The sequence below is a fragment of the Betta splendens genome, chromosome 5 (genome assembly GCF_900634795.4).
Source record: "Betta splendens chromosome 5, fBetSpl5.4, whole genome shotgun sequence".
Lineage (NCBI taxonomy): Eukaryota > Metazoa > Chordata > Actinopteri > Anabantiformes > Osphronemidae > Betta > Betta splendens.
In genome coordinates this window covers 7913394-7936166 of record NC_040885.2, presented here as the reverse complement: position 1 = coordinate 7936166, position 22773 = coordinate 7913394, and the positions used below count along the sequence as shown (strand labels likewise).

The following is a 22773-nucleotide window of genomic DNA, read 5'->3' as shown; positions in this document are numbered from 1 at the left end:
ACGATGTCAGTGAGCGACGGTGAGGACGCCTTCCCCAGTCACAGCGGGCCGGACCCGCTGGCCCTGCAGCCCACCTGCCCCATCTGCCTGCAGCTGTTCTCCCGGCCCGTGTCCCTGCCCTGCGGCCACGTCTACTGCCTCGGCTGCCTTCAGACCATGGGGGAGGGCCTCGACCAGCACCGCTGCCCCGAGTGCCACGCGCAGTACCGGGACCGCGACCTGGTGGAACGCTGCCGCGCGCCGCGCGCCGTGGAGGCGGCCGAGAGGTCGGAGAGACCGGACGCGACCCCGAAACAGGGCGCCGCGGCCGCAGAACCAAGAGCCAGACCCAAAGTGGAAATGGATGAACCCAAATTCAGACTGGCGTCCGAGGTGACGGAGTTGACGCTCAGGCTGGAAATGGCGGAGGCCGCTCTGAAGAAGGAGAAGCAGTGGGAGGTGGAGGTGGCCGCGGCCAACGCTCAGCTCAGAGAGAGGACGTCCGGGCTGTTGCAGCAGATGAAGGGTCTGTCCGAGAGCTACAGCACCAGGATGGTGCAGATGGTGGAGGAGGAGCTGGGGCCCGGCGAGGCGGGCGTCCGCGGCAGAGTCCGCCAGGCCTCCGAGCTGACCAGGCAGCTGAGGCGCGCCGTGCTGAGGGCCGAGTCCCTGCTGACCGAGGACGACGGGGCCGCGTTCGCCGACGAGCTTCGGACCCTGCAACCAGACATCCAGGCGTTACTGGCAAAACCGCTGGGAGACGAGCGGGAGCCCATGGAGTCGAGGGTGAACCCGGCCAGAGCTTGCTCCAAGCTGGAGGACATGAACGCCGAGCTGAGGGAGAGGCTTGGGGAAATACAGCGCTCCCTCCGGAGCACCCTCAACCCCTCGGAGGTGACCTTTGACCCGGAGACAGCCCATCCCAACCTGGTTCTGTCCGAGGACCTGAAGACGGTGACGTTCAGCGCTGCCAAGCAGCCCTACCCCTCCCGCCCACAGAGGTTCACCAGCTTCTTCCAAGTCCTCAGCGCTCAGAGCTTCTCTGAGGGGGACCACAGCTGGGAGGTGGAGCTCGACGGCTCTCCGTGGATCGTCGGCGTTTGCCACGGCAGCCAGGTGCCTCGCAGCGGCCTCCCCTCGGCTCTGGAGAGCAGCCGGGGCTCCTGGTGCCTGATGTGGTTCAACAACCGGCTGACGGCCTTCGAGCGGGGCCACGACGTGCCGCTGAAGAGGACCACGGTGTCGCGCAGGCTAGAGATGAGGCTGAGCTTCAAGACCCATCGGCTCAGTTTCTACGACATCAGCCCCGTCAGCGGGAAGACGCACGTGTACACGTTTAAGGCCAATCTGACTGAACCGGTGCACCTGGCCTACAGGATGATGTCAGGGCACCCAAAGGCTCGTGTGACTATTTATTCATAGTGATAGCTGCATTTCTGTAGGTCTATAATTACCTATACACAAATGGACTCCCTGTGAGTGCTAAGCATCATTAATATGTAGTAGTTTTGAGAGAAGGTGTACTTACAGACCACCAGTGCAAAGAAACAGGACTGATGTATAATATTTTTAAATGCAATGGTCAAAATAAAGTGGCCATATATATTAATATTGTATCTGTAGGGTGCATAGTGTGCATATTAAAATAAAGCAAAATGCCTAAATGATGAAAAATACAAATGGAGTTTTACTATATCTTTATATTATAAAAGCACAGGGCTATGAATGCAGGAAGTATTAAAGCCACAACGGACAGAATGTTACATGTAAAACATGCAGTCACAGAGGTGATAACGCATAAAACATAACACCATGAAAGGATGATGACACAGTCTAATGGTGGCTGGCCACAGTCCACCACGCCTGGTTCCTTGTTTACCAAGGGAAGGGGCAAGCGTCATTCAGGTCCTGGTAACTGAGCCTGTGGAGGCTGGTCCAAATCCTCAAGATGTCTCTGCTGTTTAAACCTGCAGCTTCTCACGCCTTAAAGCCTAACTAATACAGAGCGATTGCTACTTCTAACTTATTCTATGCTGATCAGATGAAGAAGTCAGTATGTGTTTAGAATTCTGCCTCCTGGAAATATATCTTTATTGTATTTTTTCAAAAGTGTAATACTTTACTTAATATTGTAATCCTACGGACTGCAGTACAAGTGTGAATATATTTTTTAAAGAACTAATTGAGTGAGATTAGCGACACCTAGTGGTCACATTAAAAGGGTTAGCTTTTCTCTTTATTTCTTACTTTGTTGTAACACATGGATTGTGTGAGTGCGTCACGGTGCCAGTGTTGTACATCACCATCCCCACTTCACCATCACTTATAGAGGGTCCAAACAGACAGCACATGCCAACCGTGGACGTCAACTTTTTACAGGAAGGAAGTATTCCGGACATAATACAGGTAAGTAAACACACAAGTGTCACTTTACACAGTAACAATGTGACTGACAACATATAACTTTACGATTTAACAGCATCTCTATTCTTTATTAGACCTTTATTAGTCCCACAGCGGGGAAATTTCATAATTTCATATTCTGTCTCCAAGCAGCCACAACGTCAACAGTGTTAAGAAAAAACATAATCAGCTCATAAGTACTAGTGTTTTTCTTCTATTACTCCGCCAACACACACTCACATTCGCACCTACAGACAATAAGAACTTTGGATATTTGGATATTATCCACATATAATTGAAACGTCAAAGAAATACAGAAAAATAACAGGACATACAGATATTCACATAGTTTATTATGTTTGAATAAACAACAGCAAAAGCTAGAAGGCGCCATAGACTCGAGTCCACACAAACACAAAAAAACCCACAACCGGCAAGTGCAGCCAAACAGTTAAAACCCTGTGCAGAACCGTGTGATGTGTTAATCTCGCGAGATTTGGTCCGCTTGTTTGGCGACGGAATCAGCTGACCACACAAGGGGAAATTTGTTAACGAAAGTGCTCAGTACAGCCATGTTCCGTATTAGTGACCGATGACAGTGTGTATGACAGCCAAAGAATTTTACACCCACTGCTGCTTCTCGAGTTCGTCTCTTCCGAACTGGTAATTTTTTGTTCCTATTTCGATTATGTCGTTATTTGATTTGAACGTGAAACATTATTGCGTTTGTTGTGATGCTAACTTGAGCCAGTCGGCGTGTACACATTGAGACCCGAGGTTAATTGGCAATATGCTTGTTTACCGTTAGCACTGTAATCTTACGGGCTTCGTCTGGAACGGGAATTTGAAGATCTTCATGTCAACGTAGCTCCAACCAGCCCATCCACTCTCACTCACGGCAGCTAGCAAACTCCACGTAGCTGTGTTAGCTAAGCTAGCGTAACTTGGAGCGTTGTGTTATTAGAGCTGGTTCCCATTAACTTTACATAGTGTAAAAAGCATGAAGTACATAGCAGAGGCATATATTTTCTTATATTGAGTTAGTTTACCTCATTTACTAACAGTTTTGTTTTATAGGCTATTACGAGAATCGTCTTTGAACCGACCTGTTATTTTGGTTCCAGTTTATGTAACGTTACTGTATCTGGACGCTTATCCAACTGTTGATCGGCAGAAGGCAATGCTAAGGGTGTTAGCCTGGTTTTAGTTAGTTGGAACGCTTAGCGCCACACACGGTGGCCACAGCGGCCAATCTCATTACATAATGGTCAGTTTAACTTGGAGAAAGGGGTCAGCCTGGTACGAAGCTTCAGCACTGGTGCGTCCTACAGTCCCAGGTAAATAGTGATCATATGATGCATGAGTTAGAGATCATCTTACCTTCACCAATATTATGGTTATGTATAGGTCATGGTTCATGAGCTGGAACTATACAAAACTTTGAAATCCTGATGCGTAAAAATGAGAACTAAGGAGTTTGTGTATATATATTTGTTATAATCAGACACTGTTTTTCCTCAGCCTCTGACACCATGCTAGCCACAGTGACAGCTGTGGTTAGGTTTGCCCAAAACAATGGCAGTATTTTGCCCACAGCGTGGGACAACACATCTGCATTCCCATCTTGGCAACCTGATAGTGGAGCTAACATCACCAAGCCACATAAATGCCTGCAGGTTCTGTATGAGGATGTTAGAGACTCCAGGTAATTAGTATAAACATAAAACAGTTAGGAAACATGCTGTAATTGTTATGGTGCCCTAAATACAAATTAAATCAGGAAATTACTATTGTTGTTACTTCAACGGTTTAAGAGTTACACAACCCTTTCTGTAGATCAGCATTTTTTGATGCACATAACATTTAACATGCAGTCTGAGTTGTTCTTCTCTCACTCTTTGTCCTAGGGTACGGTTCTGGGACCTCTTACTGCTAGTGCCTAATGTGGCATTCTTCATATTTCTGATGTGGAAGCTTCCCTCAGCTAGGGCAAAGATTCGAGTAACCTCCAGCCCTATTTTTGTCACCTTTTACCTGCTGGTAGGACGCAAACTAAGCTAACAAAAATATGTTAATGTTGGGCATTTAATTGAAATCGTGATCTCTTTAAAGACAGTGGAAACTCAGATTTTACTTTTACTTTTGTTTAACTACAAAGACAAATGACCTTGTTCAAAGATTTACTGATTAGATCCTTAATATTCCGCTTCAGTAGTCTAACAGCACAATGATGGTCATTGTTTGTGACAATTGCTTTATTGTGTTCAGAAGAACAACCTGCTAATGTGCTTTAAAAATGTTGTGTACCTTTCTTTAGGTGTTTGTAGTTGCAGCAGTTGGAATTACCCGGGCTATCGTGTCCATGACTGTTAGTGCATCCAGCGCTGCCACCATTATAGACAAAGTAAGGAAGCACCTAAAGAATACATTCACACTAACCATGTTCCTGGCTGTAAATATGAATTTATCAATTGTGTGGTGGTGTCAATGTTACGTGATTCTAATAACCTGTCACTTGTGCACAGACTATTAAAATAAAAGTATAGGATGTTTTTTTTGCTTACTGAGGTCAAGTTAGGTAAAACCTAAGTTTTAATCAGATTTAGTAATGCCCCAGTTTGATTTAGAGTCCAGTTGCAGAGTAGCTTATTTATGCTTCAAGCTTTTATCACGAGATGTTCATGATTTACGTTATCGTAAATACGCAATTACTTGTCATAAACTGGAGAAACCAGCTTTCCACATGGTAAATTGTACATCTTTATATTTGGCTTATCAACATAATAATGTTTTATTTACAAGTGGTAGTTCGCAGATTTCAGCTTCGAGTTTTTATGAGCAGTAACAGGACTCTTTGTGTCCTGTCACAGATGTCTTTTTTTTTTTTTTTACATCCAGTTACTGTTCAATTTTGAAAATCTGTCCTGTCTAGTAGGAAATGCATGACTGCCATTCCTCACATACCAGACAGATCCCTATGAAGTTCAAAGAAATGAACCCTCTGTTCCCGTAGCACACCGACATGGCTACGTCATGTTGGACAAAAAGTCAGAGAGCCTTGTAAAACTGTGGGCTGTGAACTGGCCTGTGAAGTTATGTTTGTGTTCTGGGACAGAACCAGTGTATTCACACTGTTTTTGTTCTGTTTAGGTCTTGTGGGAAATCACCCGTTTCTTCTTGCTGGCTATTGAACTCAGCGTAGTCATCTTGGGGTTGGCCTTTGGTAAGTTTCAGTTCTCATTTATTAATCAGTGTGGTGTTTCTGTCACTGTCAGCATGACTTTCGGATGGTCTATCCCCAATTGTTCCATTAAAAGCTTAACTGAAGTATGAAGTATATGAATATTGGTATATTATAAATGACTAGTGTTTGGTTGTTTCAGTTAACAACTAACAACTACTATATGTTTATGCATTCATCAGCTCACCTGGAGAGCAAATCTAGTATTAAGCGTGTGCTGGCTATCACTGCTGTACTGGCTCTGGCCTATTCCATTACACAGGTGAGTTAACCCTCGTGTGGATAACATTATTCTGTATCCAATTAAAATGAAGAATAATAAATAAAGTAATTCATTGTTTTAGGGGACTCTAGAGATCCTGTATCCAGACAGTCACCTGTCTGCTGAGGACTTTAACATCTATGGCCATGGAGGACGGCACTTCTGGTTGGCCAGCTCCTGCTTCTTCTTCCTGGTCAGTAAGCAATTGCAGAGCTTTAAAAACATGAGCAAAAGTACAAGATTTATAACCAGTTGATAATGTGATCATTTTTAATAGGTGTACTCTTTGATTGTGATTTTGCCTAAAACTCCACTGAAGGAGAGAATATCTCTGCCATGTAAGTTACAAGTTTTAATTTTTCGCAGAAGTGAGGTGATACACATGCACAGGAACGTATTCTAACGTGTTTTTTTTTACCTCTGCATGATCTCACAACTGAAAGCATTTGTCGTCTTTTGTTTAGCTAAGAGGAGTTTCTATGTGTATGCTGCCATCCTGTCTTTACTGAACTTTGTCCAGGGTCTGGGCAGTGCTCTCCTGTGTGCTGGAATCATAGAGGGACTCTGGTTTGTACTGTTCTTGACTCTGTTTTTGTAGCTTCATTATCTTTAGTGGATTTTAAACACAAGAATTAATGTCCACAAACCTGTTAATTGAAAACCTTTTGAAATTATTTTGATTCTGTCTCTGGACTTTGACACTTACAAGGCATTTCTTTCTTTCTTTCTGAACTAGCTGTGTGGATGTCACCACCTTCCTGTATTTTTCTGCCTTTGCTCCTCTCATTTACGTCACATTCCTCAAAGGCTTCTTTGGGTATGTATGAAACATGCTGTGTAGTTACATTCAGGAAAGTTGACTAGTTTTCATTCAGTGCACTCTTTTCTCCCACAGCTCTGAGCCCAAGATCCTTTTCTCCTACAAGTCGCAGATGGATGAGCCTGATGACAGTGACGTCCACCTTCCCCCAACTGTTGCTACAACTCTCGGTCGAAAGGAGCTGACCGACCAGGGCTTGTTTTACTCCTCCACCCAAATCGATGGCTCAGGTCCGGGAAGCTCTCGTGTGCTTGGCGCATACTTGGATGATGTCGCTTCTGGACCCTATGGGTCTAGCAGCTTCAATAGTATTGATGCTGACCGATGGAGACCTATCAATGCTTAAAAGAATGAAGGGTAGAATACAGAGACAGAGAGAGAGAGACAGCAGTGCAGCTGGTACTCCTGCTAGTAGCAAGTTCGGGGTGGTGAGCAGAAAATGCAGAAAGTAGCTGGACACCAAGGACGGGTTATATTAGTGAAACTTTGAGGCAAGAAGTGGACACTTAAGAAGAGACCATTGCCAGCCAGTTATCTGCACAACTGTAAACTCAGCAACTGCTTTTGCAACACTGTTGCCTCAGTTCAGTGCTGCTGTAGCTGCACACTAGAAGCAACGTCCATCATTGTGGCTCTAACAGACTTTGGGCTAACAGACTCGTCTTAGCAAATCCTATGTCATTCCACCATTGACGGCTCAAACCTTTATGATGTTTTAGCACATTTTAAGTACACAGGTCTTTAAAATCTAACATTCTTTAATGTCTTCTCAACATCTGTACATGCCCCCTAAAGGCTTTGAGTAAGTGCATTTCCAACTTCATCTGCTGCCAAGTCATTCACCTGTCACTCTTCCCCTGTGGGTTGGTTACTAGTGTTACTTTGTGCTGAAAGGTGGGCTTTGTTATCTTGTATAAGTCTCTACTATTAACAATGGTGGTTATTATGATGGCTGCCACTGCAGTATGATGAGGAATTAGTATCACCTAAATATCAGGTTAGTGTTAAACATCCCAAACCAGACCAAGGACAGTTGTTGAATGTATTCAACTTGTATCTCAACCACAAATCTGTCTACTTTTGATTTTTTTCCCATTTTGTCTGCTTATGCTGGAATGACGTATACCAAATTATTCATGCCTGTGACTAAGAGGCACATTTGTTGACCTCCAGCTCATTAAGAAAATGTTATGTGCGTAATCATCCACTGTGTTTTGGTTGTTTTAAATCAAATGTGCTTTCATTTCTTTGCTGATCCAGGGGAGTTCTTTTATTTTGCTGCTAATGTCTTTTTTTTCTCCTGTGCTCTAAGTTTTATTGCAAGATGTGATACTCATTCAGGATTGCTCAGTTTTAGTATCTAAAGTGTTATTGATACACTTCTAATATACTCTTGATTCTTTCTGAGCCAAAGAGGATCAGGCACATGGAAAAATAGTTCAACATGGTGTCGGGTACAAAAGTCCAGAAAGACTGTTTCCATTCTGATTTTTTCCTCCTTTTTAATTGTTTTTTTAAATGTCTTTCTTTCTATATTAAGACAACCTCATTCTAGTGCATTATGTACCAGCGTGATGTTATTCATTTTGTTTGACAAAACAACTGTGCTAGGTTTTGCTCTGCAAATGCTATATATTTGGTATGAATTAATTATTGTCTTAAGCTAGCATTAGATGTTGGTGACCTGTATGCACAAAACAGATGGTTACCTTTCATTTTTCACTCTTGTGAAACAACTAAAAAGGTAATGAATTTATAGGATATACAGCATATACCCAGCATGAAATTATAAATAGTCTTAATCATATTTGAATGATGGTAACCAATGCTGTATTACTTGGAGTTAGAACCGTCAGGGGAAATCTGTGTTATTTCATGACATAAATTCAGTGTCTGGCAATGAAATGTGCTGTCTTGATACGATATAAGATGTTCAGTGGTGAAATCATTTAGCAGCTGAGGTGAGAATTGCCTTTTTTATTTAAGTGCATTAATTGGAAAACATTAATGCAGCGAGTGAGCATTTCGTGACCTACAGAATAAACCACAAACACTTTCATTTTGTTTAAGTTGGACAACATGCAAATTATAGTTTGTTTAAATGTTTAAAATCTATGATTCCATTGTCTGCTTTTTGAGAATTACAATTCGGGATAAACGTTTTAAAACACGCTTTGATTTTTTTTTTTCAGCTATATTTGCTACATACGTGTTTCTCGGTCCATTGTTTATGTAAATTCCAAGTCAGTCTTCACTATATCGCAACTGTATTTTGACTACAATTCCCATCAACCCCCTGTGCCCCTACATGCAGGGCCGAGAATGATTGGCTCCGTGTTCTTTGATCCGACCTATGAGGATTGACGATACTGCGGCGCTGGATGACCTTTATTGGCGTGTTCTGACCAGCGGTCGCTGTGGCGGCGACACGAGCCGCTTGTTCCCCGTGTCCCTGTCAAAACACGGCGGGGGTTTTATTATCGTTTCTCCAACCCGGCGCCGACGACGTTCATTTGAAATGGGAGGCAACGCGAGCGCGGCGAGGAAAGTGTCCTTCGGACTGGACGAAGACGAAAAGGTCACAGTCATTGAAGGAGTGAAGGTAAACGGCAGCTCGCCGGTTAATATTAACTTGGTGTAGAAGGCGACATTCGGAGGCAAAGTGTGAACTAACGCTTGACGCTAACGCGAGATTTGGAGCGACTTTTGTAGCAGCTAGCAGTTAGTGTGGGGCTACGGTGCAGAGAGGCTGACAGGTCCCATGCCCCCGAATGAACCCGGCTAGCTTGCGTAGTAGTCGTAGCAGGCGTGCTGCCCCGGTGGCTCGTAGCCGTCACTGGTGTATTTGATTTGTCAGCGTTCGTGTCTCAAGCAGTGCGAACCTGCGCACTGTATGACGGAATTATATACGTATAAGCTCATTCATTATTATTTTATGTACTCCTATGACACTCATTCCTCCACTTTCTTTAAGAGCTCCATGTATGTTTATTTGTATTCCCACGTTCCTCCCAGCTCTCGGAGGATGTGCTCCGTCGGATGAGGGAAAGCCAGGAGTCTCCCGGCTCCAAGCCGCCTCCAGCATCACTGGACAAGCCGCATACAAGTGTGTGCCACAAAGACCATACCCACATGTGGTGGTTGATTAATAAGCTTCAGTTAATGTCAATGTGTGCATAACTTGTTTTCAGGTCCAAAACAAACCAGACCTACCACTACAGAGATACAGGAAGAGCTACGCAAAGAGTAGGTAGTTATAATGTCGCTATATACAATATAGATTAATGCAAAGATAAATAGTTGTGAAATGCAAGTAAAACAGCCTAATATGTTATTTATTATATGTTTATAATATATTATATTTTCTTTATTTACATGGCTCATACTATAGTAACATATTACGATTCAGTTGTTTGATATGTTCAACAAACCCTTCCTGGATAAATCGAGGCAAAGCTTATAACTAGTCTCCTGATGCCTCAGCTTTGAGTGGCAGCAGGCTGTGGTGCAGGAGCAGCTGAACAGACTGGCCCAGAGGGAGCGAGACAATGCTGCAATCACCAGTCTGGATGAGCTGACCCCTTCTGTCATTATCGAGAAAGGGAAGGTCCGCGAGGAGCAAGAAAAGGCCCAGATACTTGTGAGTAGACACTACACTAATTACTCTTATATTTAATATTTTGAAAAACGCTTCTCTCGCGCAAGTTCAATGCTTTTTCTCTGGGGTATTGCTGCTGAGAGTTGTTGGTATCAAATCTCAATTAGATGCGTTCTTCACTTAGTGATTGACAGGCAAGTATTTAATATATAATTATATTAGGCAAAAAAGACAAACTAACAATGTTGACAACACAGTTTTATTATAGGTTGTTAATTTATGTGTATCTAACAGAGGGACTGTTTATATTTTAAGTGAAAGTTATTATAGTAGAATTTTCTAACACTGAACAAACTTAAAATCGATCTAAAATCAAATTTATTGAGCTCTCTAAGGTTTGGATTTTTCTGTGACTCCTGTAGCAAAACATTGCCTCAGTCTGTTTTCTTTCTGTTCCCACTCATTTAACCTTGAGTTTGACAATCTAATTGTCAATATCGCTGCACCACAGAAAATTTGCTGTAGAAATATTTTCATTTGCTTTTGTTTATAGCTGGGGAGAAAAATGAGTGCGCACTTGATCAGAAAATGTGAGCAACATAGATGTTATGGCAGAGATGTACAGTAGCTTCAGTTTATGAGATTAGGCAAAACACTGATGATGCTTTTATACTGATGGGAAACAAGTATAATCATCTACTTCAACAAGCTTTTGTAAGAATGATTCAAGAACAGATGGAAACAGAACCGTGTGCTGATCTGTCGTCTATGAATGCCTCCTGTGTGTAACACTGTAACTCTGCTGTCACCTTTCAAAAGTTCTCAATGATTCATTCCTGTCAAATTCAGTGTGATCAGGAGTCGAGCAACAAAACATTGTGTGCGAGCGAGTGAGAGAGAGGTGATTTGTTGGAGCAGATTTAGCTCAAGCCCTGCTCACTCACTACTTTATGATTGATTAGTTTGTGTTGGAATTGGAGTTCTTCTTGTCCAGCTGCTAAAACAGAGCTTAATAATGACAGTAGATCTCACTTTCATGTGCTCAGTCCCTTTTAATTTGTTTAGCGCTGTTTGTGTACTAGCCAACCGCAATAAATGTCTTACAAGCTTAGCTTACACTGACTTAGGCTCAGTGAGAACTGGACACTTTCTCCTGACAACCTTGTTTTCTACTATTTCTGACACAACCGTAATCAATACTGCCAGCGTGTGAATGGATGTTTGTGTGCAGAAGTGGGCAGAAATGTTAAGAGTGTATTCAGTCAGGAGGTGTACTGCGCAGAAAGTACACATTGACCCAGCTCTGCCCGTCATGAGTGGTCAGGAAAGAGAGAAGTCATCTTAGTGTGACATCCGGAAAATGCTTGTAGTAGTAAAATGCAAAAAAAAAAAAAAAAGCATTTCTGCTGCTTGATTCCAAAGCTTCTTTACTATCAAGTCTCTCTGCTTAGCAGGTGGGCGTCCCTCTTTATTTCACATGTGCCTTGACGATGTATCCATCGGCAACAACGCAGCTGGAGGGTTAGAGGAAAAAAGCCTCATCGCTCCCCCTCTCTTCCCATTCCACCTTAAAACGCTCCACTTTGAGTAGTTTGGGAGCTGCCTTATTTCCTGGAGGGGACAAACACACACACACAAGCTGACGCATTCACATAAACACTGCTGTAGCACCACACGCACATACAGTGAGCACACTCCAGGCCCCCCTGCATGCAGACTGTGTGTTGGTGTGAGGAGGAGGTGGTGACGGAGGTGTGGTGGCAACACCTGTCAGAGAGCTGAGCTGTTCCCCACACTGCCTCAGGCTGCCTGTCACAAACACTCACATTAGCCATTTTCTTTCCCATCTGAGCGCTACTGCCACCACTGGGACTAGCTGTGTGTGTGTGTCTGTGTGAGCTTATGCATACATGCACATGAAACTGCCTCTGTGTCAATTTACATTGGAGTGTGTGTGGTGTTGGAGAACAGCATTTGCCGGGTCCATTTACAGTTTGTTCAAAATAATACTGTAGTTGTGGCACAATTTAAGTCTGCATGTCCTCGTGCTGGACTTGTCCCTGTTAAAACCTTTGTCTACGATATTTTATTTACGCTACTTGTAGCTTAGTTTTCTGTTAACTGCGACTTGTGTCTCGGTCACTTCGCCCATAAGACCGCCATCTCACCTGTGCTAAGGCGTCCTGCATCCAACCTGGCGTTTTTGGCAAATGACTTTACCTCTCTCTGAAGTTATATTTAGACCTTAACAGTTACACCTTGCATGAAGACACAAAAGAGATGACAAGTTGCATTTACACCTAGTCTCTCCTGCTCTCCGTTCTTTCATTAGCACCTCCTGTGTGTATTTTCTTCCCCTGACTGTTCCCCCTGCCTCCGAGGTGTCGTTTGTGCTGCAAATAAAATGCCATTAGTATGCACAAGCATTCAGTGCTAAGCAACTCGCTCACACACAAACACACACAGCCAGACAATAACAAGCGTCTGCTTCGAGCTATTGAATTTCAGAAGCCTCCTAGGTAGGTGAGAAGAATCGACTCCACCACCTGTGCAGGGTTTGTGGGTGACTGCTTGGAGCCTGTAAGTTAATTCGCTTGTAGCCGCACGTACTAAAACCAGGATTTTCATCTGCTGATCAGTTTAGCAGAAATTAATGTCTGCGTGCATTTAGATAACGGGACCAATAAATAAGACTTCAAAGCAGGACGAATTGGCAGCACAACTGTTGCAGCCATGTTCGCATTTGTGCAGAGTTTTGAGATTTCATAGTTGTCCAAACATGAGCCAAAAACCTAGTCCAAGTTTTTAAAGTCTAAATCACTTGTCACTTGGTACTTGCATATTTAACCGGTATATCATCCAGACTTGTATTAATCCTGGATGCAGTGCGAATACTGTAGGTTTGTTTTGTATGTGTCTTCCTTCTGCATCATTACAGTCTGTTCTGTTGTACTGTAGCTACGCAACTGAAGACTGTGAAGAACATTTACGGAAAGAAACGGATGTCGCTTTAGTTTCATTTGATAATGGTCTACACTGGTGAAGGCAGTCACTGGCTCCACTGGAGATTCTATACCTATGATCTATGCTACCACGATATGTACATGTATATTCACCACATAACACTTGTTATAGTAGTAACAAGACTCACACGTGGTTGCTTGCTGTGGATTGGTATATTGTTTGTTTAATTATAGAATGTTTATGTAGTTGTGTTAGGGAGACGAGGTGTAATCCCTTAACCAGGCACTAGATGGCATTGTTGAGACATTTAATATAATTGTGAGTAACAGCAGCATGTTGTTCTGGTCTTATCCACCTCCCGTGTCTTTCATCTGTTATTTCTCTCCTCTTTAACACCCTGGTCCTTGCTGTTTGATTGTGGGTGATCAGTGTACAAAACATATGACTCTGTTCAAACTCATTTGATGAAAACCTCAACTATCATCACGAAGCCAGATCAGAGTTGATCGTGTCTACTGCAAAAACAGTATTTCTCTACTTGACAAGTGGGAAGTGTTGTGTTTTCCACCAAATATGCAGCATGGTGATTCTGCTAACCTACAGGCTGCTCTGCAAAGATGAAAGCTATGGCTACATTTGCTACCTATAATTCCCTACTATTATATCAGCACATTGCTATACATTCACAATCTCCACGATATTCATTCCTCATTCCTAGTTATAATTTATTCTGGGGCACCTTTTTGAAGACTTCATCACGCATCAGATTTGTGGTTAGAAGGCAGATACAGCATTCCTTCCTCACCATCTCACCCCTCCTCACTGAACTGAACTCTGTCACTTCAAATAATTTCAGCTGCTCTGAGTGTCTGTTCTGTAGCAGCAGATGGCCTTGTTGGTTCAGCTGCATTCACCTGATCCCAAAATAATCTTTAGCCAAGATGACATTATATGGACTCTAAAACGGCAATAAGAAATGTTATTGTTTTTCAGCAGATTATGACATAATTGTTGAGCAGATTACCAGAATTCCAACCCCGGAGCTGCAAAATGTAAGGAGACGGTCGCTCTAAAATATTTTGTATCTATTCAGCATATTAAATCGACTGGTTGCACATGGACGTCATCTCTGTCTCCAGGACCCAACAATATAAATTCCTGCAGCAGTTCAGAAGCGCACATTTGCACGCAGGTCGGACACTTTTTATCAGCCAGTGTAATCACAGACTTGACATCTTTTCTGCATGTTAAAGCCGCTAAGCCCTTTGTGCGTGCTCACACTGGCACACGCGCGTACAGTGCTCCCCATCTGAAGCGACGGTAATTGCTGACGGGCAGAGTGCTCACGGGCTGAGGAGATTTTGATCGGTGCAGAGCGAGGTAGGGGGAGTGCCTAGTACAAATCAGTTCAAAGGACAAATATGTAGGAGTGGAATACCTTTCCCATCACGGAGACGTCGCCATGTAATGAGACAGCTGAACGAGGCTTAGTAGCCACAGGAAAGGTACTCGTTCAGTGATGCCCACTTTTACATAGGATTTATGTCAGAACATGCATATTATGTGTTATGTCTACCACGAGTTGGCTGTGAAGTGAGGAGGTCTCGTGATGGTGATTTTTCTGTCTTGAAAGGAAAAACCAGTGTCAAGTGCAGCCAGGCGAAACTGTACAGGTCAAAACAGGAGCAATTTCTTGACGTGCTTCTGTTGGTGGAATTAAATAGCCAGACATAATTGGACTCTGGACCAAATGGTACCTGTCTATAGTGATAAGATTTCTCCAGGGCACAGAAAGTGTTCTGAAACTGATTAATAGAAGTTTTGTCCCTGGACTTTATTGAATACCATAATTTCAGTCAAATGCGAGAGAATTAGAGAGAAGAGAAAATAAGTCATGTCGGTGGTTATTGTTTCTTATCTCTTTCTTCCGTCTTGTCTGTCTTTTCCCTTTAACAGCCCGTGGTAGAAAAGCAGACTGACGATGAAGTGCTAATTAATTTAACGTGCCTTACTTAAGTGACGAGAACACATATTTAATGAGCTAACAGCTCAAGTAACCAATGTGTGCCCCTGATAATTTAGGTGTGTGCGCTGTGCATCACCTATAGGCGTTAGTGCGATGACTCATGCGTATGTATTTGAACTTCTGTGGAGGCTGTGCATTTGGAGTGTGTGTAGTAATAACCCTCTCTCACAGCTGCTGAGACCTGGAAAAGGCTGTCAGCCTGTTGGTGCGCTGTTCTCAACCTGTTGAGAGGAAACTTTACAGCCTCAAACTTCTCTTTTCACCCCTAGAGATTGATCTTTTTACAGCAGTACACTGGGTCTGTGAGGTGAATGTAGCCTAATTGGCTCAGGAGGGGACTAATCTCAGCTGACACCTACAGCACCATATGCCAGAATACATAATCAAGGTATGGTAGCTTGAATGTTCCAACTGAGGCAGTAAATTAGCTGAAGAAATCATGCTGAGAAATAGTGACGCGTGCGGGTTCAGATACATGTTTGCCACATGATGTGCATCAAGACTATGTCATTCGGAATTTGCTCTGAAGGTTCAAGTTGAGCCAGTAAAAAATAGAAATACACTAAAATTCTACATTTAATAGTTTAGCGTTCTAATATGGACAAAACCTTTCATTATAAAAGCGTAGCTCTCTGTTTATAAACTGGTAGAGTAACATGGTAGAGATGATTGATCGCTGCTGTATGTCGTGTTCGTGTGTGTGTGCAGCTCACTGTGGATCGTTCAGTTTGCCTCTGAGGGCAAATCCACACAAACACTCCAAACCAAGCGTCAGCATCGACCGAACAAGAGCCTGGTTGAAAGCACTCAGCTGCACCGGTGGCATTTATTACTGGCACACAAGATAAATGCGCTTACCATACCTATTGCTGGAGTGACATAATAGAAAGAAAGCTGCCAACAAATTTGGTATTATTTTCTCATATTTTTCTGTTTGATCTGGGACAAAGGGAAACAAAAACAAACAGTTGACTGTTCAGCGTCTGCAATGTGACGTACTCGGGTCTAATCTTCACTTTAACTCTCTTTCTGCATCTCTCTCTCTCTCTTACTTCAGTAGCAAACTACTTCAAAATCTTTCCTCCCCATACGCGAAGATTTATTCAAATTTACATTTGCATAATTCAGTATTTACATAATTGATTTTCAAGAAAGCGTTTCCTTCCATGTGAGGTGACATTGGAGACCAAAAGGTTTCATCCTGTCACATAGACAGACACACAGACAGACACACAGACAAACACAGAGAGACTCGCAAGTCTTCAAGACTAAATTAAACATGAAGCATCACCAAGATGGTGCATCTGGTGGCCCTCATGATATAACTGCAGCACACATGATTCAGCTTTACAAATTAATTGTATTGAGATCTAGTTTGTGTGTCACCATTTATTTATTTTATTTCTATTTATTTATTTTATTATTATTATTATTATTATTATTATTATTATTTAGATACATCATTCATTTGGTGTGGTGGGAGGTGAATTGACCCTTTAACCTATAAATTAGCGTTGTAAACTCGTGAATTTTTTTTTTTTTTGGTAAATGTGTAGAATGTGTGTCAAGCTTAGCTTCTTTTTGTGATTATAAAAATGTTATTGAACGCCGTGTGTTGGCAGAATGGGTTGTTGAGTCATTTATCACCAATGAGACCCATTCACCTTCTGGCATAGTGTGTCAGCATAGATTTTTAATCTTGATGAAGCTAATATGTTTTTGTTTGATTAGAAATAGGCCCAAATCAAGCATTGGCCACACTCGACTGCAAAAAGCTGCCTGGCAGAAATGGGATAAATGTGAAATCATTTAAATATGGGTCTGAGGGTTCACATGTGCTGCAATGAGTTTATTGTGTTGTTCATGTGAAAATGGTCGAAATGGCTGCAAGAACGTACAAAAGCAGGCTCCAGAGACAAGTGTGTGTGTGCGTGTGTGTGAACTCGGTTGTTTGCTGGAGTGTGACCATTACGTTAATAACCCAGCAGCTTTCTCTTAGTCTGCTGGTGAATATATGAGCCCTGGTTGGTCTGGAGCCTTTTGGTCATTGTGTTTTTGCTAGCTCAGTTGATCCAGGCTCTTAATGTTTAGGATGAGGCTGACTGCTAGTCACGATAGATGTACCTGAAACGGCATTGTCTGCTGTGGCCCATGGACTGCACCAATCTGTGTGTTTATCTGCATCCGCATCACAACAAGCGCCCACACCTCTCCTGAAGTCTATCATCTATGGAAATGGGACCGCCACACGTCTGTGAGCACTCTGTAGGAGGCCACACACACACACACACACACACACACACACACACACACACACACACATTGAGTTTAGGGCCGGCCACAGAGGAGCAGGGAGGTTAAACAGATGGCATCAGCTGTATCCGTTACACAGATTACCCACCACACTTGCGCGCACACACAAATGCATTCTGCAGCAACTGGCTTTGTGAGTCTAGCTCATTTAACCGAATGGTGCTTTTATGAGGCATGGCAACATTAGAGCCACCCACCGCTCTAATCTATCCCTTTCTGCTTTGTGTCTAATGCTGGACTGGGGAGCACTTGGTTTGAGTAGGAAAGGCTAGGCTCACCCAAATGTAGCATCCTGTTTGTCCGTACTCATGGTGATTTAACCAGAGGTTATTCGATTTGGTGATAGATGTATTGTTAAATAGAGTAATCTAATCTGTTCTGATGTGAAATGTAATTCCCACACTCACAAGACTTGCATGTAAAGTTCTAGGCAAAATAAATAGGCAGATTGAGGCAATTAGAACACAGGCCTAACCTCGCCTGCAATCACTGTGGACCTGTAATAAAACTAAGCTTTGAAATTAACTAAATTACTACTGATGGTGCAAGATGCATTTATTGTTATATATATATATATATATATATATATATATATATATATATATATATATATATATATATATATATATATATATATATATATATATATATATAATACATAATTCTCCTCCTGTTTATTATTGAATTGGAGTGGATTACATAAAAGGCGTCCATATTCAAAGTGATTGAGGGAGCTTAAAGCTTGTAAAAGTAGAGGTGTTGGCAGAGTGGCTGTGTTGGATGGACTCAGACAGACTAATACAGGGCCATAAAGTCTACATGAGCACAGTCAAGCGTCTGAGCCAGACCAGTGATGGGTTTACAGATAATGTTTCAAAGTAAAAGTCAAGGCACAGATTGTGTTAGATGCATTATGGAACGGTTGGAGGCTAAAATGACATCTCATCCAACAACATTAGACATCTGGCAAGTTGGGTTGTTTAGCTAACGGGCCGTTCTCATCATGGCCGACTTTTCCGTAATGATGTTGATTACGTTGTGAATGGCCACAGTAACCTCCTCCCCGTTTGTTTTTTACCCTACTTCCCTTTACTTTTCCCTCCTCCCCTTTATCTCTGTCACCGCGCCCTTGACCTGTGTGCTGTCCTCATGCCTCCTGTTGTCCCACTAACCAATCTCCCTTCTCCCTCCTAGCCAGCCGATCTGGATGCTTGGGTAAGCAACACCCCAGTGCTGGTCCTCCTCTCTTTTTTTTAAGGCCTTTCCCTTTCCTTCGATCACGCTGTCTCTTCTCTATTCAAATGTCATGTTTTCATTGTGTATTAAAGCGAAGCTGCGTGTCTGAGTGTGTTGCCTCCACTATTTCACACAACAACACTTTGGGAGGTATTCAGCTAGAAAATTACACATCATCTGTGCTACTGGTGGAGGTGATTTTCCACACATAAACACACTCTGCATCAAACGGCCGCCGTGGAGAGAAGAACGTCGAGTGACCACAGTAAAGGGATTTACAGATGTGCTGTATGGGGGATGCGTGTGCCCACTAGGTTAGGATAAGATTACAGTGGATTACAATACATGTAAAGCCAGTCTTTGTGTGCGTGTGTGTACGTGTGTGTTTGTGTCTCTACGTGCCTGTATCCACAATATCAGATCAGCCGTAGAAGATGGTGTTACTCCATCTGATCTTTATCACACCCGCTAATGCACAATTCGGGTACAGCAATCTGTCACCATTAAACCATGACACAGTACGTGTGTATGTGCCTGTTTGTATGTTTGTGACACACGCCTTTTGAGTTTCAGCGCCACATAAATCCCTGCCCCGTTGCTGCCGCACTCCCAGCCAGTTTCATTATGTTCATGCACCATATCATGTTCACACTGCTGTAGCACAGCTTCACTCATTGCCCTTATTGTTTTGAAACGCTGCGTGTTCACAAGTGCCCCGACCGATGGTCACTTTGGCGCTGACTCTAATCATCATTTGTGTTGATTCTGCGGAGAATTCTACCATCTCGTGCAGTGTGCATGTTATTTATCCTATTACATGTTTAACCATCCCACAGAATGTGATGGAGATCGTGCGGCCGTTGAGGTCCTTTGATCTGCAGCTTGTTCCCCACAGCATGACTGAACTTCACATGTAAACATCCTAAACCTGGCTGCAGGGCTGTCAGTGTGGCGGTTCCGCTCGCTGCCACTCCAGCCAGTTTCAGTTAGTTAAAATTACAATACATGGATATGTGCTCTCAAAACAGACCTGACGCCGTCGTGTTTTCGTATAAAGGCACTGCACCTCACCATTTGGGGCCGAATGCATCATTCAGCGAATGTCCGTGTGAAAACATCAATCATTGGGCTCGTGTTCCAGGAGAAAATGCTCATTGTACTGCGGCGATTGGATGATAGAAAACAATATGGACTGAGAGTGAAAGCGCTGAGGTGATGGCATGGTGAATGATCGCTGTGGTGCGTACTTGTCCTGACAGTCCTTGCTGTAGCTAATGATGGATGCTGATCTGTTTTGACCATCCCTCCCTTCTATTTTCATTTTACGGCTTTCTATTATTATTAATATTATTATTTATTTATTTATTACTCCTGATAAAATCAATTTTATTTTATTCCATTTGTTAACGTCTACACAATGCGCAGCCTCATGTTTGTTAAAGCAACTTGCTAATACCTTCTTGCTTCTCCAGTGCATGTACACTAGTGACTTCTGCTAGTTTCCTCTGTGCATCTTCTTGACATCTGCCTCCTGTCTCCCTCTGCTTGCATGCTGCTATGTCATGACCCAGACTTCGGGTCTTCCACCTTGCTGCCTGTCAAAATGTGGCTCAGTGGACATTTTAAAGTGGCTCACCTCATCCTAATTCCGGGATCTCCGTGTCTGCCCCTGCTGTCGCTGTGCCACTCACGTGTTTGTGTTGTAAGTTCTGTGACATTAGATGGACCCACCACCGAATGGAGATTTAGTTTTGGATTCATGTGTTTTATAAAAACAAATAATGAAGTATAAACACTTAATAAACAAAAATACATTTATTCATGTGGTTTTAGTTTTGCTTACTGCTGCAGACAGATGTTTCTGAAACCCTCTTTTTAAACAGTTTGCATGTTCCTGTGTTTAAAGTAGCATTATTAGCGGGCGTAATTGGCACATTGTGTGTTGACTTTGTGATTATGTAGTAATAGATGAAAGTAGTATAAACTGGCTCAACGTGTTTGATATAATGAGTTGTGGCTTTTCAGGCTACCAGAAAGCAGTGTGTGTTTATACAGTATCATCCTTTTTGTGTATTTCTCAGGGTTGCTCTCTTTTATTTACATGCCAAACATTAGTATCTGCATTTATTCCTTTTATTCAACAAGCAGGTAAAATTGATTTGAACATAGGTTATAATATGCAATTTTAACAAATGGAGTAATTGTTTTCTACTTTTTCCCTTTTTCTTCAGGCCAAACAACTGAAGAGGAAAGAGAGCGAACTGGCCAGTATCTCCAGCTTTTACAAAGAGCAGCTAGAAATACTAGAGAAGAAGGTAAGGTCAACCTAAACGTACTAATTAGTTGAATGCAATTATTCTTTGTCTTGGAAAAACAGGCTTCATAAAGTGAGACGATGCTGTTTAAATAGAAAGGCAATGAATCCGTTTTATTTATAGCCTGCGAGCAACCTTTTCTGAGAGTTTACAGACCGTGATACAACACATTCAAACCCTGACGCGTGTAACAGGAAACCACACTAATGAGATAAAACATCTTGTTGGCTTTCACCAGAAAGAAATCTTCACACCCCAGAAAATCAAACGCAGTTTTAAAGTGAGGTATCACTCCTTCCTCGTGCAGAGTAACGCCTTGTAGAGTCACGCGACTCTATTCTCAAACCTGAAAATGTCAAGGCCACTTCAAAATGTAAATGAGTTGAAAATTCCACCCAACAGACGAGAGTCACAATTCTTTGTTGATAGCCCTGTGGCGCTCAAGAGTTTTTACAGTCCTGTCTCTCCCCGAGAGGTTCAGCTATAATCACATGGTCCGTGTTAGTCTGTTGTCATCACTATGTTCTTTTGCCATCAACCCACTGGCTTTGTCACAAAGTAGAAAAAATAAAGGCAGTTTGCTGTTTGCTTTTAAGAAATTATGACCTACGTTCACTCCATCTGAGCACTAATGCGCTGTTGTGTTCTTGGACCCTGTAAAAGCCACAAACACACTGGTTTGATAAACGCTGATTGCTTTTTACATAGGAAACTCTTGTAAATGCATTAAAAGACAGTCTGCAAGCAGGTTGGAAGCGGTGCATTATTTTTAAGGCGAGGAAACATCTGCTTCAGGCTCTTAGCAAATGAGCGACTGAGGAGGAGAGGACAATGGGCAGAAAAGATACAGGTGGGCACACATGCACTCCCTCTCCTCACATACACCTCTCCCTCTCGCATTCACCAGACACTCTCTGGGAGTCGACTCCCTCTCAGCCCTTCTCCCCCGTCTCTCCCCTCCTCCAGCTCGGCCCATCAGGCACACGGGGGACCTTATCTAGTCCCTGGCACTTGCCTCCTTTAGGCCTTTCTGAGAACCTTTTACGTAGCCAAGTTAAATGGAAGGGCCTCTTGCACCCGTGCGGCAAGCAGCGCACGCTGCAATGCTTGACGGAGGAGACTGATTAGCAGGAGAGTGGAGGATGCTCTATCTTTCTCAGCTCACCGCCACAGCCCCCCCCCCCTTTTTTTTGCTCTATCGCTTTTTTTCCGCTGCTAACTTGCTTGCAGCTGACCTGCATGTGGATGAGGGAGGGACTGAGAGCGAGAGATAAAGAGGCTATATGGGCCATGCATTAAACAGTCTATCCTGAGCAGCGCCCTGAGCTGGCGTCCATCTACCTCCCTCTCTTCCTTCCATTTTTCCAATCTACCAGCCTATTCATACAGGCCTTCTTTTCATACCCACTATCCTTTTGCCTGCCCTATCTATTTACTTTTCACTTCCATACCTGTGGCAAATTCTGGTTGGGGCTGAAATAAATGGCCACTTGAAAGCTGAATTGTGAGATGCACGGTTGATGTACACATGAAAAACTAATTGAAACATTAATATGTCTTATTTTTCTGCACACCGTAAGTAACCCCTCTCAGGGAGCAATGCCTCAGATCCAGTT

The 22773-nt window shown here is 43.0% G+C and overlaps 3 protein-coding genes across 6 annotated transcripts in view; all 3 read left to right on the top strand.

The window, feature by feature from the left end:
* Positions 1-3: 3 nt before the first annotated feature.
* On the top strand, positions 4-1671 carry trim107 (tripartite motif containing 107). The gene has a single exon (XM_029149784.3). It carries the CDS (start codon positions 4-6, stop codon positions 1399-1401), a length of 1398 nt encoding a protein of 465 aa, XP_029005617.1. The 3' UTR covers positions 1402-1671.
* A 1214-nt stretch (positions 1672-2885) lies between these two features.
* Positions 2886-8876, top strand: tpra1 (transmembrane protein, adipocyte asscociated 1). The gene is made up of 11 exons (XM_029149785.3): positions 2886-3045; positions 3904-4087; positions 4290-4422; positions 4700-4786; positions 5533-5605; positions 5806-5885; positions 5968-6078; positions 6163-6223; positions 6350-6452; positions 6622-6702; positions 6781-8876. The coding sequence occupies exons 2-11, from the start codon at positions 3915-3917 to the stop codon at positions 7049-7051; spliced, it is 1173 nt and encodes a 390-aa protein (XP_029005618.1). The 5' UTR covers positions 2886-3045; positions 3904-3914; the 3' UTR covers positions 7052-8876.
* Positions 8877-9056: 180 nt separating this feature from the next.
* Positions 9057-22773, top strand: part of LOC114855057 (MICOS complex subunit mic25a-like) — a 36400-nt gene continuing 22683 nt past the window's right edge. The window contains exons 1-6 of one of the 4 annotated variants that reach the window (XR_008694707.1): positions 9057-9307; positions 9721-9811; positions 9897-9951; positions 10189-10345; positions 18801-18821; positions 21074-21157. Coding sequence is in view for 2 of the 4 variants with exons in the window: in XM_029149786.3 (XP_029005619.1) it covers positions 9059-9307; positions 9721-9811; positions 9897-9951; positions 10189-10345; positions 18801-18821; positions 21074-21157 (657 nt within the window). In the remaining 2 variants the exon portion in view is untranslated. The remainder of the gene's footprint in view (positions 9308-9720; positions 9812-9896; positions 9952-10188; positions 10346-18800; positions 18822-21073; positions 21158-22773) is intronic. The other 3 variants (XM_029149786.3, XM_029149787.3, XR_008694708.1) reach the window with 3 other exon arrangements.

Excerpts from the sequence above, each read along its gene's own strand:
- trim107 (XM_029149784.3), top strand. The coding sequence starts at position 4 with ATGTCAGTGAGCGACGGTGAGGACGCCTTCCCCAGTCACAGCGGGCCG.
- tpra1 (XM_029149785.3), top strand. The coding sequence starts at position 3,915 with ATGCTAGCCACAGTGACAGCTGTGGTTAGGTTTGCCCAAAACAATGGC. Across the intron at positions 5,606-5,805 it reads CATCTTGGGGTTGGCCTTTG|CTCACCTGGAGAGCAAATCT; the intron begins GTAAGTTTCAGT and ends TGCATTCATCAG. Across the intron at positions 6,703-6,780 it reads TTCCTCAAAGGCTTCTTTGG|CTCTGAGCCCAAGATCCTTT; the intron begins GTATGTATGAAA and ends TTTCTCCCACAG.